The sequence below is a fragment of the Channa argus genome, chromosome 16 (assembly GCF_033026475.1).
Source record: "Channa argus isolate prfri chromosome 16, Channa argus male v1.0, whole genome shotgun sequence".
Classification (NCBI taxonomy): Eukaryota; Metazoa; Chordata; class Actinopteri; order Anabantiformes; family Channidae; genus Channa; species Channa argus.
In genome coordinates this window covers 12,649,701-12,670,165 of record NC_090212.1, presented here as the reverse complement: position 1 = coordinate 12,670,165, position 20,465 = coordinate 12,649,701, and the positions used below count along the sequence as shown (strand labels likewise).

Here is a 20,465-nt window from a genome sequence, read left to right as displayed (position 1 = left end):
TTGTTTTCTCTCTCACATTCTGTTATTTCACTCTACAGTTCAACCAGACAAAAACAACAACGTCACTAATCTGGTTCTGAGAAATCCTATAATCTGGACCTGACTGCTGTGCACACATTCCCACATTGTGCTCCACCTGTCAATTAATTGGAGAGAGAATGAGATGGAAAGGGGAGGATGTTGTGTCTTGTAGTCAGCTTGGAGCCCTTTCTCTTAATGCTGCCTGTGTCTCCTTAACATGCACAAACTTTCAGTTCCTCCTTGGTGGATAGATTAAAAAAATGTGAAAAAAAGCTAACTTTGTTCCTCTTGGAAAAATTCAACTAGTAGGGCAAATATGTAAAGTTGGATCTAGGGTATGGTCAGAGAAGTTACCTAAATCCAAAGAGGTAATCTATTTAGAGCATCTCAAGCTGAACTCTTTGTCATCAGATTTAGTTAAGGGTGAGCATGTATTTTATGACATAAAGGCTGCAGTGTTTGATGTTCTATAAACAAGCTATAAGCTTTTTTCATTTTGCAGAAAATGTCAATTGTCTATGAGAATTAGTGTTGAAGAAGCTGTGAAATGTGTTGACCTTCAACAGCAAGAAATGCAACAGTGTTTTTTTTATTATTTTTTTTTTGAGTTAAGAACATGACTGTTACCAAGGTTGTTCTCATCATTTTCCTTCTCATCCATCCTTCTCAAACACAACCACAATTAGATGTGAAAGAAACTAATCTGTTATCAAAGTTTAAAGTAAAATAGAAAATGTGAATGGATTTGTGTTTTTAGTTGATGTTAAGAAAAGCACCATACTATGGATCTAGATAGTTTGGAATGGACATTTGTCATTATTTTTGACCAAATCACTTATCAAAGAATAAGTGTAGTCTATTATAAGTTTACATGTAAACCCCTTTCATGGAAACATCAGGTCACAGTAGGATGGCTTTTAGCAAAATTAGCACTCACAAAATCTGTCCCTTTCTGGCTAGTAGCTGTATCTGTCACTTATGGCTAATTCTATGTCTAAGGTTTAAGGTGGCTTCTAGGCCATGTCACATACCTCTTAATTACATTCAAGTGCTCCTCCCTTTTTTTTTTTTTTCATTTGCTTATGCAACCATTTATAGATAAAGCAGCAGTATTGTCTTGCCCATCTGGCCTATATTCTTCTGTACACAGGATCACATGAGCCCTGTGCCAATCAATCAAACCTACATCCAACTCTGTGGTCCATAATTTATTTCATTTGTCTGTACATGGAAGAAATAATAAGGAGAAGACATTAATTGAAGTATTTTGCACGTGCATATTACACATGTAATGTAATTGCATATGTATACGATAGTCTACATTAGTTGTATATATCAGTTTAATATACTATTATACTAAATTCTATGTTCACAACCTTCACAATAACATTAATTATTTCCTTTCATTATTTCATTTAATTTATAATCATTTCTTTTTTAAATGATATGGTCAAATGAAAACCTTGCTTTCCTATCTAAATTGTTAAACTCTCAAAGTCACTATTGTCTCTGTGATGCACAATTTTCAAAGCTCTAGTTTGTTCCTCAATTTCTCAATAGATTTCCTTTGATATTTACCTGTTAAGGCATCTGTTTTCAAGTTTAAACCATATCATGTGTAACGGAGTCAATGGCTAACCAGATGGGCTTGCCTCCTTACACTCTCATGAAAGAACATTTGGGGCTACTTGATATAGCTGTTGATATTTTCTAAAAGGTCAGTGGGTTTAAAGGTTGTTATTTAACTCTTCGTTTTTGTCTTCATAAGCCATATGAAGCACTCTTTCATCAGAGAAACAGTCTGAGATTTACCCAATTAGCTCAGGTTTCACTTAGAGAGGAAAGCTACAGTTTAGTGTCTTTTATTCTGTCTCCTTGGATTCTGAATTACTATCAGTATCTTGTTCAGGTTCCAGGAGCAATTGTTATGGTATAATGTGAAAGATGGAGTGTATGTCATAACAAAAAAAAAACTTTTACTGAAAAAATATCTCAAAAATTTTGTGTTTTAGAATGTGTTTGTGAATATAATCTGCCATTTTTCTATTCTATAGAAAAAATTTTCTATATTACTAGGTGTAATAACATATATATTTAATAGAATTTACAAATCTAAAAATGTGAGATTTGTGTTAGTTGACTATTACATCATTTGGCCTACTTTGTACATAATACCATAATTACGCTTGGTGTCCTCTTGTTACAAGGAAAAACAAAAATAAATTGCTTGTCATCTCTTACAAAACCTTTTTTTTACGCCAATTGATTTCAAACAGCAGCCCGCTTTTTCTTTCTTTCACAGCAGACTGTTATTCTGTTCGATTTCTAGAGCAGCATTTCTACCAGGCTAAAATTGAAATTGTAATAACCCAGCCTCACATTATCAGCTGCTGTGATGATGAATAGATGTTGTTAAAATGGTCTGTTTGACAAACTGCTTTCACCTCTTCTTCCATCATTACGAAATGAGGCCAGGGAGAAGAAAAAAAATCATCCACGTTTTAGTGTTGTTGAAGTAACACATCTGTTGAGTGTGTGCAAGTTTGTTTTACTAATAAACTAACAAATGTGTTTCTTTGTGTGTGCAGATGCATTTTCCAGGTTTTTGTTAGCAATGTTCTAGCCACTCAGGCTGATGCTTTAAACCTCAATGCAGGAAATGGCCTATTATCCATGACCTATATATCTCTTTATTACCCAACTGCAAAGGTGCTGGAGAAATTCATGTCACGCCTGATCCAAAACCGGGTGATGGCACAAAAGGACCTGAGGACTCTCACCAAATATCAGCTCATCCTTGCCAGGGATCAGTTTCGCAAGAACCCACCAGCACACATCAAGGCATGGGCAATGCGCTATGAATCTTTCTGTACTGTATTATTAAGCCATATGTTATAATAAACCGTTTTCATATGATAGTTTGCCATGTGCCATTGAGAATGACTGGTGCCTCCTTTGTAGATTCATAAAGTTGTAGAGAACAGTTACACAGGATTTATGGACAGTCTTAAAAGTAACCTGTCAGAGCCAAAAGTGCCTAAAGGAAGATCCCTATGTTATTGTACCAAATTTTCATTTGGAAATATGTAAGCATCATCTGATATTTAATGACTGTAAACAAGCCAGTGAAGAATCTTAGTCATACAGGTCATGGTTAGCCCAGAAAATGCTATTCAGTGGCAACTGGACTTTAATTTGAGGAAACATTTCAACTCTCATTTGAAATGCTTCATCAGTTGTAACTAACTAGCTAGAGAGTCCAGCCTATAAACTTTTTGGAGTCATTAAGTCATTGTTCCTTTGACAGACACCTGGGGGGTTGTTGTCCCGGCCTACAACACCACTTATCTCACACTTACAAGGCAGCCCTTTCATTTCTCTGAGGCAGTTGCACAGTCACAGTTCACAACCTAAAGCATGTGTCTTCACCAAAACACATGAAAAAGGGAGGCAGGACAACAACACCCCAGGTGTTGAACAATAAGTCAGGACAATGACTTAATGACTCCAGAGTTTATAGTCTTGACTCTCTAGCCACTCAGTCAGAACTCAAAGTAAAGGTCCAATTGCAACTTAACAGCATTTTCCTGGATTATAAATACATTTTTTTTGTATTTTCTATGCCTGCAACATCCACATAATCTAGTACAACAGCACAGCCGTTATTTCTACACTACAGTAGTTGATTTGATGTAAAATATTTGGTAACTTTTGCCTTTATTTGATAGTGAATGTTGACACACCGACAGGAAATGCAACAAACTGGAAATTATACAGTTATATATAGAATGAAAATGTTATTAACATTAATAAAGAGAAATGTAATGAACGCCAATGCTTGCCATTATTAAATAATACTTTAATCCAATTCTTACCATGGTCTCATGGACTCACATGCCCTCTTGCGCTCTACAGGGTCAACAGCAGGGAATGCTGGAAGGCGATTTTGCCCTTTGCATCAGTTTGTACCACGGCTATGAGCTGTTGATACAGATGGGGCTCAGATCGCTCTTCTTTTACATCCAGGGAATCATGGATGGATCCAGAGGTCAGTCACATTTCTTCCAGGCCTACTCCTTCCTTGTTTTCCATACAAATGGCCAGCATTAAGGAGAGAATGGTCCTCACTTAAGCATGTTTGGACTGCAACTGATTCACATTAAAACCTTTCAACTTGGACATTCTTAATACTTATTGTATTGTATTGTATTGACTGTATGCATATTCCTTTTATATGTGGTCAATGATTTGGTACTACCTCCGTTTTCCTTTGTTCAGAAATGTCCCGGGCAAGGAATGAGCTGCAAAGGACTCCCACCTTTATGGACCTTTACCATGAGATGGAATCAATGTTTGTGAAGCCTATTGCTGGTACTTGAGCACCTTCTCATACTATATTACTACAATGTCTTATCCTTTATAAAATTCACATGAGGTATGTTTATGATAAGTTTGTAATTTGGTTTACCAGTGGTATATTATAATGGAATACCACTTCTCCCGAGTGGAAAAACATTTCTGTGTGACTAGCATGGCAACTATTTCTAGGTCCAGATGAGTCATTCATTTACAGTCACCCCAAACTGGAGAAGCTGGAGGAAGTGGTGCTGCAGCATTTTAAACTGTGGGCTGAGAGCTCAGCAATCAATAAGGGTGAGTTATTTATTATAGCAGTGCTTTGCTCTGACTTATAATTGGAATGATTGCACTGTATTAAAGCTTTATTATTCTTTTGTGTTCCAGTTACAGCAAATACAATGTTTAGCCTTGATTCTGTGCAAAGATGCCTTATTAGAGTGAAGTTATACTCTACAAAATACATAGTAAATATAAAGGTCCATACAGAGTTTTAAATGCTGTTATGGGCAGCAGTGTTGTAGTCAAGACCACTTAACTGAGACCAAGACCTTAGTATATATCGAGACCAAGACAGAAGCAGTTCGAGACAATGTCAAGACCACAAGATCAAATACTGCACAAATAAGTGGAATTTGCAGATACAAACACATCTATCTACATCATCTATCTGCAACAATGACAGAACTTTCTTACATAGTCTTTCTAAATACCCAAAAGAAAAATTATTCACAATAAACATTCTAGCATAACTGGGTTTATAACAGCAAATAACTTGATCCTAAATGTGGACATTTTTGATGAGTGGGTGTTGACTCTGTATAATAAAATTGAAGAGCATCACACAATAAAGCATTCCAACATTTGAATCAAAAAGTCGTAAAGTATGATAAAATGCTGAAAGAAAGTTCATTGTTACTGAAAGAATTTTCAATTGGTCTGTTTTTCATCTGTCTTGTCAATGTCCAGGTTCAGGTGTTCAGGAAGTAAACACCCGCGTCATGATCTTTTCATCGTTTCGTGAAAGTGTACAGGAGATAGCAGCTATGTTGAACCGCCACGCTCCTCTGATCAGGGTGATGACCTTTATGGGCCAAGCCTCATCTGGGAAGGGGGTCAAAGGCTTCACCCAAAAGGAACAGCTCGAGGTAGAGACTACATGCTTTTATTTATGTATTCATTCATTCATTCATTCATTCATCTTTTTATGGATCCATGCCTGAATTGTGAGTGGATTGGAGAGTGTCATTACCTGTTTAATTCTTAACTGCTTTACTTTAACCTTAGCATGTTTAACTAAGGCACAAGTTTTCTATTGGTAGGTTTTTCAATGTTATATGCATACTTTTGCAGTTTCTCTCTGTAAACTGTAATAACAATTACATGGAAATGTACGCTGTGTCTTGCTGGCTCCTGTACACAAATATTCCAGATAATAAAAGGGAATTTTATTTGGGATTTACAGACCAAAAGACATGTTCAAGATGAGAGTGCAAGATAGAAAGATTAAAATACTTTTACTATTGTGTTTATAGACTTGTTTCTGTTCTCACTTGTGTTTTAGGTGGTGCATCGGTTCCGTCAGGGAGGATTTAACACACTGGTGTCAACCTGTGTGGGGGAGGAAGGGCTAGATATTGGCGAGGTGGATGTCATTGTCTGTTTTGATGCACAGAAGAATCCTACCCGCCTTGTGCAGCGAATGGGACGTACTGGACGAAAGCGTCATGGGCGAATTGTTGTCATCCTGGCTGAGGGACGTGAGGAAAGGGTGAGTGTTTTCTAGTGACTTGCATTTACAAAAGCAAGACAAAGCCACACTCAAACCAAAAGCTGAAAACACTGTACAATTCCATACCTACAGTTCAGAACAATTTTACAGTTTTTTTTTTTTTATGTTTGTTTGTTTTAGACCTACAACCAGAGCCAGAGCAACAAGCGTAGTGTATACAAGTCCATCATTGGCAACAAAAGCGGATTCCACATGTACCCCAACAGTCCACGGATGCTGCCTGAAGGGGTGAACCCCACGCTGCACAAGATGCACATTACCTGTGGCCAGTTTGACCACAGAGAGAGCAGCAGGAGGTCTGTCAGGGGTCGACAGTCCCACTCTGAGGGTCGGGGCTCACTCATTCACCCTCAGAGCCTGAGTATGGGATAAGGCATTAATAAAAATTTAAGTCGTAAATTACCTTTAAAAATATATTGATGGAACAAAATGGACAGGGGTGTCTGATTTAGTATGTGTGTCTAATGTGGTAGTTCGGCAGGGCGGTGCAACGTTGGACGGGTTTCTGAGCAGTACAGAATATTCTGTGTGGGCTACAACTATGAGGCTGGAAGAAGATGAAGCTCATCCATTCTTGAGGCAGTCAAACTTCATGTCACTGCCCAGGAATCTACCACCTCAGGTATCTTACTTTTTGTCATTATTTTTTCTGTGTTTAGTTGAGAGATTTTTCTAGATTTGAGTTTACAACATGCTGCAGTCTTGACGCTGTAATGATTTTGTGATTAGCCCTTAGTATATAAAAATTCTTAGCAAAATGTCCTGGAAAGGTGAAAACTAGACGTGGAAAGGACATGGGTTTAAAAACGGAATATGAGCAGAACACTGCTGTAATACTTTATGTGTGTCATTCATTATTGGCTTGAATATAATGCTTCTCTTTTACTATTACCCTATATTGTATGATGTCATTTATTGTCCCAAAGGCGGAAGTTTCCACAAATGGACCACCATCCAGAGAGCTGTCTTTGTGGGAATGGAGACACTGGCAGCACAAAGCACTTCCTACCCATGTTGTTAATCATTCCCAGCGCTGCCAACACTTCATTAAAGTGATGGAGCTTATTGACAGCATGAGAGACGAAAATGAGGTGAGAACTAGAACTACTAGTTACTAGATATTTTTAGCATCAGGTAAAAGCTAATGTGGTGCTACTGCGAACTATTAAAAATAATAGCCTGCTAAAGGTTTTGTTTTGTTTTATGCAAAATCAGTTTAAATATCTTACATAACGTTTTTAGTTTCATAAAAGAAATAAAGTAGTCTATTTTATTCAAGGAAACTGTATAAACTCAGCAGACTGAAAGGAGTCAGCTGAGTTGCATGTGAACAGACGATTGTGATTTGTGTTTAGCTACTGCATTCATCTGACCTGGAAGGCAAATTCCTGGCATGATAAACAGGCTCCGTGGCATAATTGTGGCTTCAGTAAAAAAAATAAAAAATAATATTCAGCATGGTATTTCCAGGTAGCCTCTCTTCTTGTTTTCTCTTAAATCAGATTTTTTTTTAAATAAAAAAACTAAATGTAACTTTTTAACACGGCACTAGAAACAGTGCTTTGTTCATTTATGTTTGATTTATTAATAACCACTGTATTAAATATTCATTCTTTTTAGAGAATATGAAGATTGTTTTTGCTAAAAAGAGAAGGTGGATGTCTTTTAACTCATAATTCATCGGTTTTTGCTGTCTAATGATACAGTAGACTTATCGGCTAGATGATATCAATCTTGTTTCTCTGGGAGCTTCATCAGATCTGTTAAAACCAGTCACACAACAGTTGTTATCATGTTCCAATGAACATCCTTAGCAAGACTGCACTGAGTGGTTTAATAATCAGTAATTTAATGACGAGGCTCCATTCCTGACCTTGTTTACATTCAGCCAATCCCTTACCATTACACACCTTATCACCTCCTGGCTTCCAGTCTGCACCATCTGCTATTTCACAAGATTGTGCCATCGATAAGAACGCTGAATTTGTCCAAATCCTTAAAACTGGCTCAGACATTATTGTAAAACTGAATATTGGCTGAAGTAACAAGTGGGCTTTAATGACATTTTTTCCTTTTTTTTTTTGGATCTTGACCATACTGGGGAGGTGGAGAATTAGTGTACCCGGTAAAAACAAAACAGGATTACAAGGTGCGACGGCAGCACAATGCCATAGCTGAATTCAGTTTATGAAACAACCAGTGAAGACGACAAAACTCTTCAGCTAAACACTGTTAAAAGAAGGGGAAGTGGTTATATGTGAATTATGTAGGTTTGCTAGGCTATTATAAAGTACGTCAATCCCACAGCAAGTGAACACTAATTGTAAGCTATAGACTTTTGAAGATGCAAATTGGATTGTGACATAGGTGCATACTGTTAAAAAAGTAGAACTTTGCTGTTGGCTGAGTTTGCTTCATCATAATAGCAGGTTTTGTTTGAAGAAAGTTTTTACTCTGTGAGAAATAACCATGGTTTATTTGCTTGTCCTGAGCTTGGGAGGCATTCAATCCTTAACCCCATTGACATCAGCAAGAGAACAAAATAATGTTCATAGTAATTATTATAATAAAACCCCTAAATGAAAGTTCAAACTTTTTTTCTTGGCCACATAAATCCCCCCCTCCCCTTAATAGCTTTCCACTCCAGAAGCCTTTGTCGTCATTTGAGGCTATTTTCTGTCTGGGTGAGTTCAAAACCCATGTTGCAATTTTCACTCTGCTTGCCTGTTTCTCTCAGTCATGAGGAAACACAGGGTAGGCAGACCTCCTCTGCTGTAATTATGTAACGATTCTACGAACCCTTACATAAAGCCAGGAAACTGGAAGTAGGTCAGGCTGTGATGACCTACATGTACAGTATAGTGCACTGCGCTGAGCAGGGCAGAGCGGGAGATCAAAAAACTATTGAAGAAAAGCACGACAATTAAAATCAATTTATTTATTCAAATTAAAGTAATGACAAATTCCCGGACTTAGCATTTTCGGTTTATATTTGATTATACGGGAGCAGCTTTAAGTTTAGGCCTGGAGGTGATAGGGTGTCTAATGGGAAGGTATTGGCTGAATGTAAACAAGGTCAGGAATGGAGCCTTTTCATTAAATTACCCTTCTGTTACTGATTATTAAACCACTCAGTGCAGAGTCGTGTCTGGCTGACATGAAGTAGTTTTTAAAGGGTTTCTTCTCTTTGTTTCTGTTGTTTTATAGCAACTGTTGATAAAATCACTCTGATTAAAAAGCCCTGTTAGGCATCATTCAAATCAGGCCAGCTGTTGTTGCTGGTCTATGAATGTCTACCAGCTTGAGGTCAAATAAACTTCAGGAGTTCTCATCTTGAGCTGTAGTCTGTTTGGAAACACAGACTGATTAATTTGAATAGTGTGTTCTTTGTTAGTGGTAATGAGCATTATATTTGTATGATTATTGTAGCACAACAAACACAACTGAGATGAGTTTCCACTTTGCTGCTTCTTCCTCATGCAGTCTGAACACCATCAACTCAACGACCCTCCCAGCCTCTGCATTGCTCACTTTTCTCTCCTCATCATTATTTTGGCCTGCTAGTTAATCTGACTATTTTTTAATTGATAGCTGTGAGTTGAGAGCAATCCTGTGTAAAGTCCATGAAAGGAGGACTGTTAGATTCATCAAGTGTCTAGTGGGACTAAACCTTGCCTACAAACCTCAGTTACATTTTTTACCAGGATTGTTATGTTTAAAGAATGTACTATGACCTTTGACTTGGTGCAATGCGGACAGCTATGAACATAGCAGAGTTTTAAGGATTTGTATAAGATGGATTGACCTAAAAACTGATTTACTTATCAGATTTAGGGTAAAGTTTACAGCATTTTGCAATAATAACTGAAAGCGTATTATACTAGTGAAATCTTTGTGATTCAGGACAAAGTACTCTAGATTTTAGCAGAAACTCTTAGAATGAACCATCATGATAGGAATAAGACAGGCTTTTTATAAGAGTGTCACACTCTCTCTCTATATATACGGTATAAATTAATCTTGATCATTTAACCCTCATCTGGTTTGGTGGTATGCTAACTATGTTTGTGTCAGTTGAGTATAAGTAGTTTCCATTGAGTAATTATCAAATGTTTCTGTAGTTCATTAGATCCAATTGGATTTCAGTTTGATTGACTTTTGGACCTTTCACATAGATATTATTGCTAGTAACATTAGCATAGCTCTGTATTAGTTGGCCAGCCCAAATTTCTAGTATTAGGATTTATACTTATCTATCATAGGAGTGGTATGGTTACATGTAGCTTTTTTTGAATTGGCGTAAAATTGTAATTTTGCACAGATCATGTCTAATGTTTACCAAGTCTTTGACAGACAGAAGTGGTTTTGAGATGACGATATATTTGAGCAAATTCATGTTGAAAGCATCTTAGGTTGTACAACGTGCAGAAACCAAGTAGTTTAGCCTTTAGTGACCTGTTAAGACAAAGTAGGACTTTACAACTCTGTCTGTATTGTTTTATAATAGGATAAAAGTGGAAACAGAAAAGTTTCATGTGAGCTATGACAAGAAAACTAAGAAAACCTTTTTTCCCTCCCCATTTTTAGAAAGCCTAGGGGCAGTTTGCTCCCACTCAAACTATTCCCATTAAGTGTGACAGTGTATTCAAAAAACTGACATAAGGCTTTTCCTTGTTCTGTTTTATTTCCTTCTTTCTAGGCAAAACCCGTATTTTGGTCCTCATACACCCTTGTGTTCTTTCATGCTCTCACACTACATTAGGCATATTTTCCTTTCTTTTCCGTGTTCAGCATCTGCTGGTCACAGGTTTATTGGCACCCTTCCAGACCAAGCAGGATACCACTCGCACTGAATCACTTCCAGTTCATGTGGTCTGTGTACGTGACTGGTTGATCCCAGACAATGTTTGCTCGTGTGCAAGACACAACAAAACGGAGCTGGAAAGAAGCTTTAATTTGTGGACAGAGTTATAGTAATTATTATGCTGATTGTTCCCATGTCTGTCTTTATGTTTGTAGGAACACTACTTTGGGATATGTTACATTAGACTTTTCTGTGTTCCATGAGTGGTTGCAATGTGACATCTCTTCTTAGGACATTTCCTTATTAGATTCATGTATAAACATGAACCGATGTGCTTTTTAATTAGTGAGTCTGAATCTGACTGGTCATTAGGTCTCAAGGCTGATAACCGCTCCGTGACTATGGTTTTCCTACAGAGGAATCTTTTCTCTTACTATTTTTTTACGTGTTGGCTTGTGTTTCTGTTTAGGGGGAATGTCGTTACGAACATGAGCTTCTTCCTTACCTGCAAATACCTGATGATGCTGGTCAATTGAAGAACATGCGGAAAAACAAGAAGGGCACAAATACCTGCACAAAAACTACCAACAACAAAGCCAAACAGTCTCACTCGTCTGTGTCTGATTGGGAACAAATAAATGAGGAAACAAAGAGGGACAAACATCAAAAAACAAGTCTAGTTTCTATGTTAGCTGTGACAAAACGGAAAGTTCCTGATGAGCATGATCACAGTGAATTTTATGACTTCACAGATCTTCCAGGACCTGAGGCGATTTGTTCTCCTGCTTCTAAAAACGGCTGTCCAGAAGCTGACATGAATGACTGTGGCCTTTTTAATGAGGATGTCATAGAGCATGCAGTCAGTGATTCAGTTAATTTACACAAAGTTTCACAGTTGGTTACAGAAATTGATAATGAGGATGTTGAACTGCAGGCCATGTTCTACCTTCCTAAATGGGATTCAGCACTTGGTCCCCCTTCTGCTAAACTTCTCCAAAGTAGAGATGAAAGTCTGAAGGTCATCCTGGCCAATGTGGCAGAGCTTCTATCTCGATCTCCTCCATCACTGACCGAAGATTTAGAGGTTGGGATCACTGCATCACTTTCTACCTCTCCTCAGTGGCCTCATCAGCCATTCCCGGTCTGCTTTACCCTAGATGTAGACGATGATGACGATGCAGTGATGCTGAATCATGCTGGCTCTGCTTCCCCCAGAGCAGCCTCATCTAAGCCTCCAGTGGAATGCAGTGAAATTAGTCACGATGAGCCTCGACAAGAGTTTCAGTCTTTCAGTGTGGCAGCTGACAGTCCAACCTGGGATGAGGTTTTTGAGAGTGAGGAAGTCAATGATATTCATGAGATCCGGGATCACGGAAAGGAGGATTGTGCTGCTGACCAAGTTGAAGAACACAAGGACATAAAAAGGAAAGATTACGGCATGAGCAAGGGTAAAGACAGCTGGGACAATGTTAGGAAAGATGAGACGCCACACCTGACAAATGGAAGTGTGAAGGACAATGGGGCCTGCCAGGGATGCTTTCACATGGATGAGAGCATGGATCTGTTTGGGGATGATGAAGCCTTCCTGCAGATGACTATTCCAGACATCTCCACTCCTGGCAGGACATCTGCTTGTGCCAGAGACCTTTCTAATAGCACAAAAGCCATGTCTAGCATTTCACAAATGCACAATTCATTAAATATATGTAGCACTAAGCACTCACCAGATAGTGCACATCGGTTAAGCACAGTGCAAACGGATGATTTAGCCCATATACATAACTTAACACATAATTCACATGTCAAACAAATACCACATAATACAAATGTCCATAACACTACAAAACATGATTCCCACACTGCAGCACAATGTAAACCTATAGCAGACAATTCAGCAACAGACGAGTTAATTACATCCTATTGTAAGTCTCCTACCATTCCACAAAATGACAGCCCCCATGATTACTTCCCTGTTTCTGTCAACTTTGACCTTGGCTATTCCCTGGAAGACTCTGAGGATGAAGCAGAAACAGAAGCTGTTATGGTCCCAAAAATGCTGACTTCTCCACAGAATATGAAGCAAGATAATACCACAATGTCTTTGCTGGCCATTTCTAACTCTTCCACTCCTTATAATAGTGTCAAGAGACAGAGAATTTCTTTACAGTGCATTGAATCTAAGCAGTCTACACCACAAATGCTGGCAGAACACAGAAAGAGAGAAAGTTCGTCTCTTCTTATTTCACCTTTCACCTCTAAAGGTGAGGGACTCCCATCTCCAATTACATCACCTGGAGCCAGGAGGATGCTCATGTCTGGTCCAACCAGTTCAGACACACCTACTTTACCTTCCAGCTTGAAACGGAGACGAATGGAAAGTCGCACCATTGAAGCTGAAGGAAGGTCAAGTGGAGAAAACAAAAGGCTACATCAGGAATATATTTGTATCCCTGATTCACCTCCTCATGCAGGTTGGTTTGGCCTTCATTAAAATTTGTCCTAAAATTAAAATGTCATCTATTTGCTAACTTGCTTTTGCTGTGATCCAATTTACCTCAAGCCAAAATCCCTGTATATCGTCTCTTTCTTAGTTGAGTGCAACAGCGACAGTGAAGATGAAGTTGTGGTTGTTAAAAGAAGACCTCAGAACAAGGTCAAGCCTTGGTCATCCCCTGAAGTGGTGAGCAAGGCCTGTTTAATTTATTAATCTGCTGAGTGTTTTCTTAATTAAGAGATGCAGTTAAGACTAGAAAATCCATAAAATATTCACAGAAGCTGAAAACAGTTACTTTTTGCCAGTTTTGCTTAAAAATTGCTTTAAACTGTTTAATTGATTTGATGAATTAAAGCTTAGTTGATATACATTTATTCTGTTGTATACCAAGGCTGTGTCCAAATCTAGCAATACAATATGTATCATAAAAAAGGGGTTATGATCCAGTTCATTGCATTACTGTAAGAAAAACAATATATTGTAATTTTAGTCATAGTATAAATTACACACCACCACACCAAACATGCTGATATTTTACAAACAACCACCAAGACAGGACATTTCTGATTTACATGACTGAGACTACCCATGTCCATCATTTGCAAGGCATTTTACCTCTTTAATAACTTGGCTAAAAACATTTTGTCTGAAATACACGTGGACAACCCTTTTTTACAGACACAAATGTACACAAGTGTGCACATATTTGGGGTAACTGTGGACCATGGTTGTTGGTTCAATTCCTGGCTTGACCTATCACACGTTGAAGTGTCCTTGAGCAAGAAACTGAACCGCCAGTGAGTGCAGCCTGCATTGCGGCTCTCCCATTGGTGTGTGAGTGTGTGCATGATTGTGAGTGTGAATGGATGAATGGGAACGAGTGTAAAAGGCTTTGGGTAATTCATTTGCTATATAAATGCAGACCATTTACCATTTGTAAATATTTTGTCTCTTCTAGTCCAGGTTGTCCACTGATATGGACTCCCCACTGGTTGTAAATAAAAAACATCGAGCTGCAATTAATACTGTAAGATTTTCTTCATTGGTACCATAGTATGCCACATGGTTTAGCCTTTTCCTTAATCCACTCCTTACAATAATCTCTACATACCCTCATTATGTAATGATATACCGCATTATAAACCATTATCTGTGCTAATTTGCTCTCCATGTGCTCTCCAGTCTGATGAAACGGAGGGTGAAGCTGTTTCTGATGATGATTTCCAGAACGAGTCTGTATTCACTCGCAGAACCACAGCACAGGGAGGCAAGAGGCAACGAGTCCAACAGGGCAAAGTCAAGGTATGTGTGGCAATGATGACTCTGTGATCTGAATCTGAATTATGAAATTTATTCTTCCTATTTTCATATCACTCACAAAAAACAACAAATTGCAAATTTACATTTGCATAAAAAGTAATGGCACTGTTTGCAATTTCCTGGTTTCTGGATAAATTGGTCCATGAAGTGTGATCTGATCTTCTGAAAACTCACAAATGTCAACAAACACAATATTTCTAAGCTGAAATAAAAAAAGAAACAGTTGTGATCTTTCATGTGTTTAATGCATCCAGTCCACATACAAAGTGATGGTGGAAAAAGTAATGGCAATGCTAACATGCTGACTAGAGTTGAACTTGGAGTCAAACCTGGTGTTCAGTCATAACCAGAAAACAAGAATCGAGCTGTGGTTTAGAGCTACCCTGACTTATTTGTGTTGGAATGCCATTCCCAACTGCATCAAATGATGTGAGCCAAACCTAGTGAAAAAGGGATCTCAGTAGACATGCGATCAAGAGTTGTTGATTTGCAAGTAGCTGGAAGGGGTTACAGAAATGTAGTTGATTTGGTACTGTGGCCACTCTACATGGAAGTTGTGACAGCCAGAATTATTCCAAAGGCACAACCCAAAATGCTCAGTGAGGGGAAATAAAGAACCCTAGATACATTGGAGATGGAGTCAACCATATGCAAACCATTGAACAGGCACAGCATCGATGGCAGGACACCATGGAGGAAGAAGGTAGAATTGTTTGGGAAGAACACACAGTACTGCATATGGTGTAAAAACAAAAGTGTATCAACATGAAATCATCATCCTAATAGTAAAGTACACTAGGGGGAGCATCGTGATTTGGTGCTGCTTTGCTGCCACTCGACCTGGGCCACTTGCTATTGCGGAAGGAAAATAAATTAACAAACTTATCAGGTATTCTTTTATGTCAGGTTGGTTGTCCGCAAGCTGAAGCTCAGTATATCAAGAAAAAAAATGAAGAAGTGCTTGCTTGATGTTATTCCTACCAATGTGATTCAACCAGTTCTTAAAACACTGTTGTCATCACTTTTTCCACCATTACTTTGAATGTTTATTGGGTGTGTTCAATACATAAAAGTCAACACTGTGTTTTACTAGCTTAAAAATGTTATGTTTGGTCATATTTGTGACTTTGATGAAGATCAGATCACATTTTATGAGCAATTTTAGAGAAAACCAGGAAATTGCAAACAGTGCCATTACTTTTTTGTTCAACTGTATAGAAACAAAGTTCTGGTTGACGGTCTGTTTCTGCATGTACTGTATGGACTTTACCAAACAGATTTATCCATCCATTATCATAACCTCTTATCCTGTGTTGTAGGGGAATATATCAAAATCCAGTTTCACATCTGACTTTAATATAAAAATAATAAAATATAACACTTTATATACAAATTGTGTGTATATATATATATATATATATATACATATACACACACACACACACACACACTAGTATGTATGTGTATATATAATATATGTCACCTCAATTCAGTAGTTATTATTGTTATTCTGTCAGCGCGCCATATGTCCAAAAGGGCGTCAGTTCCTGGATGAAGAAGCAGAGCTGTCAGAGGATGAGGATGGGGCTGATTTGTCATCTGATGAAGAGGATGAAGAAGAACAAAATCAGTCTCTTGAAGGATTTGTTGTTGACAACACACACTTCTCCCAGGGACTGAACGGTACAGCACCAAGAAATGTGATTATGCAGTATCTTTAGAGAATTATTTAAATCTGTTCAGTGAGCTAAGTGATTTAGAAAAGCTGAAGGAGTCAGAGTGTGTAACATTTACACTTGAGCTTCCTGTCTGTTCTCCTTGATGTCAGATTCAGAGATGCATGGGATTTACCTGAAGTCAGTGAAAAGTCCTGCAGTAAAGGGCAAGTTTAAAATTTCCTACAGAAACCATCACAACATGGACATATTTTCACAGGTACATTATATTTTTATTCTCACTTTTTTCACTCAGTGCAAAATCTACAAACTGTAATCCATATTTCCTAACCATAATTCCTAAGGTGCCTGAGATGGATGAAACGTATGCAGAGGACAGCTTTGTTGTTGGCAGTGAGGTAGAGGAGGTTGAGAGCAGTGAGGAAGAGGTTGAAGACATTGAACTCATGCCTGAAGACTCATATGTGGATGGTAGGAGGCAGTATGCCACCAGACGGCGTGTTTTCCTGCACAAAGCCAGAGCAGAAGTGAAAGCCAGAGCTGAAGTTCCATCAGAGCAGAAAGCTGGGGTAAATGCCAAGGGCACCCGAGTCTTGCGCATTAATGACTCTAGTGAGGAGGAGACTGAGCATGTTGGTAAAGAATTGGGACTCAGGACAAAAGGGGCTGTTGCTGTTCCCTTGCACCCAAAGGTGGTGCACCCAGAGGGCAGCAGGCTTCAGGAGCAGCTGAAAGCCCCCTCGTCATTGTCCTCTAAGATAGCATCCAAAGTGTCATTGTTGAATAAAGCACAAAGGAGCTCAGGGACTGTAGAGCAGCAAAAGGAGAGGTAAGGAAATATTCATATGGTTGTACACATCCACAAATACTTAGCAGCTACTAGAGCATTATCTGCACTATTCTACAGGTGTCGCCAAAGGTTAGAGAACCAACATCTCCTTTCCGATGAGCTAGACTTTGTAGAGTCGGGGTTGCTGTTATCCTCCAAGAATCAACCCCAGGTAAATGTAAACATCATGTATTCAAGCTAGTCCATAGGGCTGCACAGAATATGTGACATGTCGTACAAACACTGTACTGATTTATTTAATCGGATTGGATTTATTTACTGAAAAACTTGCTCCCTTAAGAAATGTTCTTTTTTTGTTGTGCAGCAACCCCGTGCCACCTCTACAGTGATTAAGCCCCAGACATCTATCAGGCAAGATCGGACAGCCACGGAGTCCCCTGGTCCATCGGGGTCCACTTGCATTCTGGTGGACAGCCGTTGCATAAGTAGCAGCGTGGAGCTGATGACCAGCCTGCGTCAGCGACACGCGGCCACTGTCCACGTCTGCTCACTGGACGGCAGCTACTTCATCATAAGTAACCGCATGGCAGTGGAGAGACACAGCCAGTCAGATTTGGCCGCAACACAGAACCGAAAGCGATTGGCCGAAAGAGTGACCAGCTTGCAGGAATTATTTGAGCGAATTTGTCTGATTGTGGAAAAGGACCGAACCAAGCCAGGTCAGTCAGTGTACTTATTTGATGACTTAATTTGAGATCATATTACTTAAAATATAGGTCTTGTTTTGTGTATTTGAATCTCTTTTTTTATTTTTTAAGGATAATTAACTCCTGTAAACAAACCTTTAACAAATAGTTGGGAAATCTGGGAAATGTTTGGGAAAATGTGCTTACAGTATGAGCTTTCTTGCTGAGTTGTAGGTAACACAATCAATGCCAACATCATGAATGTATAATAAATTAGAAGCAAATGCTCTGTTGTTTTTATAAATGTAAATCTGTCTGTCTGGTGTTATGGGATGTTTGTTGGCCAGATACATTGTCTTCCTGGAGTTTTTCTGTGGTCCCTACGATGGACCAAAAACTAGTCTTGCATATAACCCATGTAATGCCACAACTTGTACGTTTTGTATATTTTGGATTTTGTATAGGTAAAACAAACAAAATATGTACATTGGTGAGCTGTAGTAGTGCTGGTAGACTCCTCCCTTCAGACAGAGCCAGGCTAGCTGTTTCCACTTTTTGTGCAAAAATAAGCTCAAATAACCAGTGTCTGGCACCAACTTCAAATAAGACAGATATGACAGTAGATCTCATCTAAATTACAGCAAGAAAAAGATTAAGCATGTTTCCTAAAATGTAGAACTAAAAATAGTCATTGCATTATAGGCATGATGTTTCTTGTGATCTTTGCATTTCTAGACTTCCCCTCAGTAGTTTAAATCAATGATATACAAAGTAATGGTGAGTAAGTGTAAAAATAATATGTTTATGTTCATCATAAATGTCACTGTCATAGGTGAGACATCACGCCCATTTCAGCGAACTCGTTACTATGACAGCACATTAGTGGGGTTGGTGCGTGCTGGGGTGCGCTTGCTCTGGAGCCATAGCACTGAAGAGAGTGCCAGCTTGCTAGTGGACCTGGCACGACTGGAGCAACGTAAAGGTCAAGGCATCACTGTTCCTCTGGAGGTCAAAGGGCAGCACAAGCAACAGGCCCTGCAGATGTACTTGAGTCTGCCATCTGTCAACTATGTCCATGCTCTCAACATGAGCCACAATTTCAGGTCAATCGCACATCTCATAAACAGGTAATGAAGCCTGAGAAACAGTATACAATGTATTTTTCCTTCTCTTTGTATTTATACAGTACAAACTTTGTTCTTATTTACTTTCCTCCTGCAGCTCCATTGAAGCCATTCAGAAAGGAGGCTGCATGAGTCAATCCAGAGCTGAGGAGATATATCGCCTTCTGCACTTCTCATGTGACTCCCTTTTCATCAACGCATCAAAAGCAGGACAAACCGGTTAGCAGCAAGGGAAATAACACCATCGGGACTTCTTTACTAGAATATAAAATTGTCTATGCTATGTACAGTTACTTCTTGCTCTGATCCTGTGTCAGAATGAAACTATTTTCTAAGGATCTTCTTTCAATCGTCTTGCACAATAAGTTGAAGAACAACCACAATTTAACTATTTGTACCATATGTTTACTTCAGGCATCTTTATCAAACACATACTACTTGTTTTATGCTTTGTTTTTGTTTTTTTAGATAATTTAAATGGGATGTGGTTCCCATAGGAGTAAGGTAACACTGTAATCATAAAAATATATATTTGATTGCCACTTAAATAACTTTTGTTAAAATAATTTTTTTCTTTTGTTTCCAATAATGCAATGTATGTTTACAAACATACTCAGATATAACGTGTCAAATTTCTTATAATAAACAGTGATATTTTTGTACACTGCTCGTGTTACGCTGAGAGATTTGATCACGTTTATGGTCCAAGACAATATGAAGGTAAAACCTGTAACCCTTAAGTATAACCACTAGTGGAGAGCATCATCTCTTTAATGGAAACTTCATTTGCCCAAGTGTTGTTTGCAGATCTGACAAACTGTTGCAACTGTGTGATTCAAACACTTATTATAATACTCATACTTTATTCAAGAACCCCACCTTTCAGGAAAAACTTGAAACTTTGTATTTTACCCTTTTCTCAAAGAAAAATGTGCATGTTGCTTCAATTCAGCATTAGGGTTTTAAAGCAGCCCTTTTATATAAAGATCAGCAATCATGTACCACTGACAAAAACCTGGACGAATATATACATTAGTTAAAACGGAACTCTTAGAACAAAAAAACGAGCACAAAAATGCACAATTGTAAATAATGTACACATAAAGATATCACACCTTCATACAGAACAAAAACCCCATCAAATTCACAGTATATATATTAAAAAAAAAAAAAATCATTCTCTTTGAACAAGAGGTTTTTGGCATAAGCTGTAGCAACCAAAATAAGTTTTTTAATGGTCAAGTGTCTAAAAAAAGAAAAAAAAAACAGAAAAAGTAATTAATAATTTAACAATTTAGAAACCCTTCAAACATTTATATCAAATTTTATTGTATTTTTAATAGTCTAATTGAGATCAGTGACACCACACTACAAAGAAACAGCTAAAAGAAAACAAAAAACA

At 38.2% G+C, this 20,465-nt stretch overlaps 1 protein-coding gene across 3 annotated transcripts in view; it reads left to right on the top strand.

The window, feature by feature from the left end:
- fancm (FA complementation group M) overlaps positions 1-20,376 on the top strand; it is a 32,384-nt gene extending 12,008 nt beyond the window's left edge. The window contains exons 5-24 of one of the 3 annotated variants that reach the window (XM_067479530.1): positions 2,731-2,862; positions 3,937-4,069; positions 4,300-4,392; positions 4,570-4,674; positions 5,347-5,525; positions 5,942-6,148; positions 6,290-6,530; positions 6,643-6,791; positions 7,096-7,260; positions 11,443-13,444; positions 13,565-13,653; positions 14,426-14,494; positions 14,650-14,769; positions 16,305-16,470; positions 16,616-16,722; positions 16,808-17,292; positions 17,371-17,464; positions 17,618-17,972; positions 18,772-19,066; positions 19,161-20,376. In XM_067479530.1, coding sequence (XP_067335631.1) covers positions 2,731-2,862; positions 3,937-4,069; positions 4,300-4,392; positions 4,570-4,674; positions 5,347-5,525; positions 5,942-6,148; positions 6,290-6,530; positions 6,643-6,791; positions 7,096-7,260; positions 11,443-13,444; positions 13,565-13,653; positions 14,426-14,494; positions 14,650-14,769; positions 16,305-16,470; positions 16,616-16,722; positions 16,808-17,292; positions 17,371-17,464; positions 17,618-17,972; positions 18,772-19,066; positions 19,161-19,287 — 5,313 coding nt within the window. In that variant the 3' untranslated portion in view covers positions 19,288-20,376. The remainder of the gene's footprint in view (positions 1-2,730; positions 2,863-3,936; positions 4,070-4,299; positions 4,393-4,569; positions 4,675-5,346; positions 5,526-5,941; positions 6,149-6,289; positions 6,531-6,642; positions 6,792-7,095; positions 7,261-11,442; positions 13,445-13,564; positions 13,654-14,425; positions 14,495-14,649; positions 14,770-16,304; positions 16,471-16,615; positions 16,723-16,807; positions 17,293-17,370; positions 17,465-17,617; positions 17,973-18,771; positions 19,067-19,160) is intronic. The other 2 variants (XM_067479531.1, XM_067479532.1) reach the window with 2 other exon arrangements.
- The last annotated feature ends 89 nt before the right edge of the window (positions 20,377-20,465 follow it).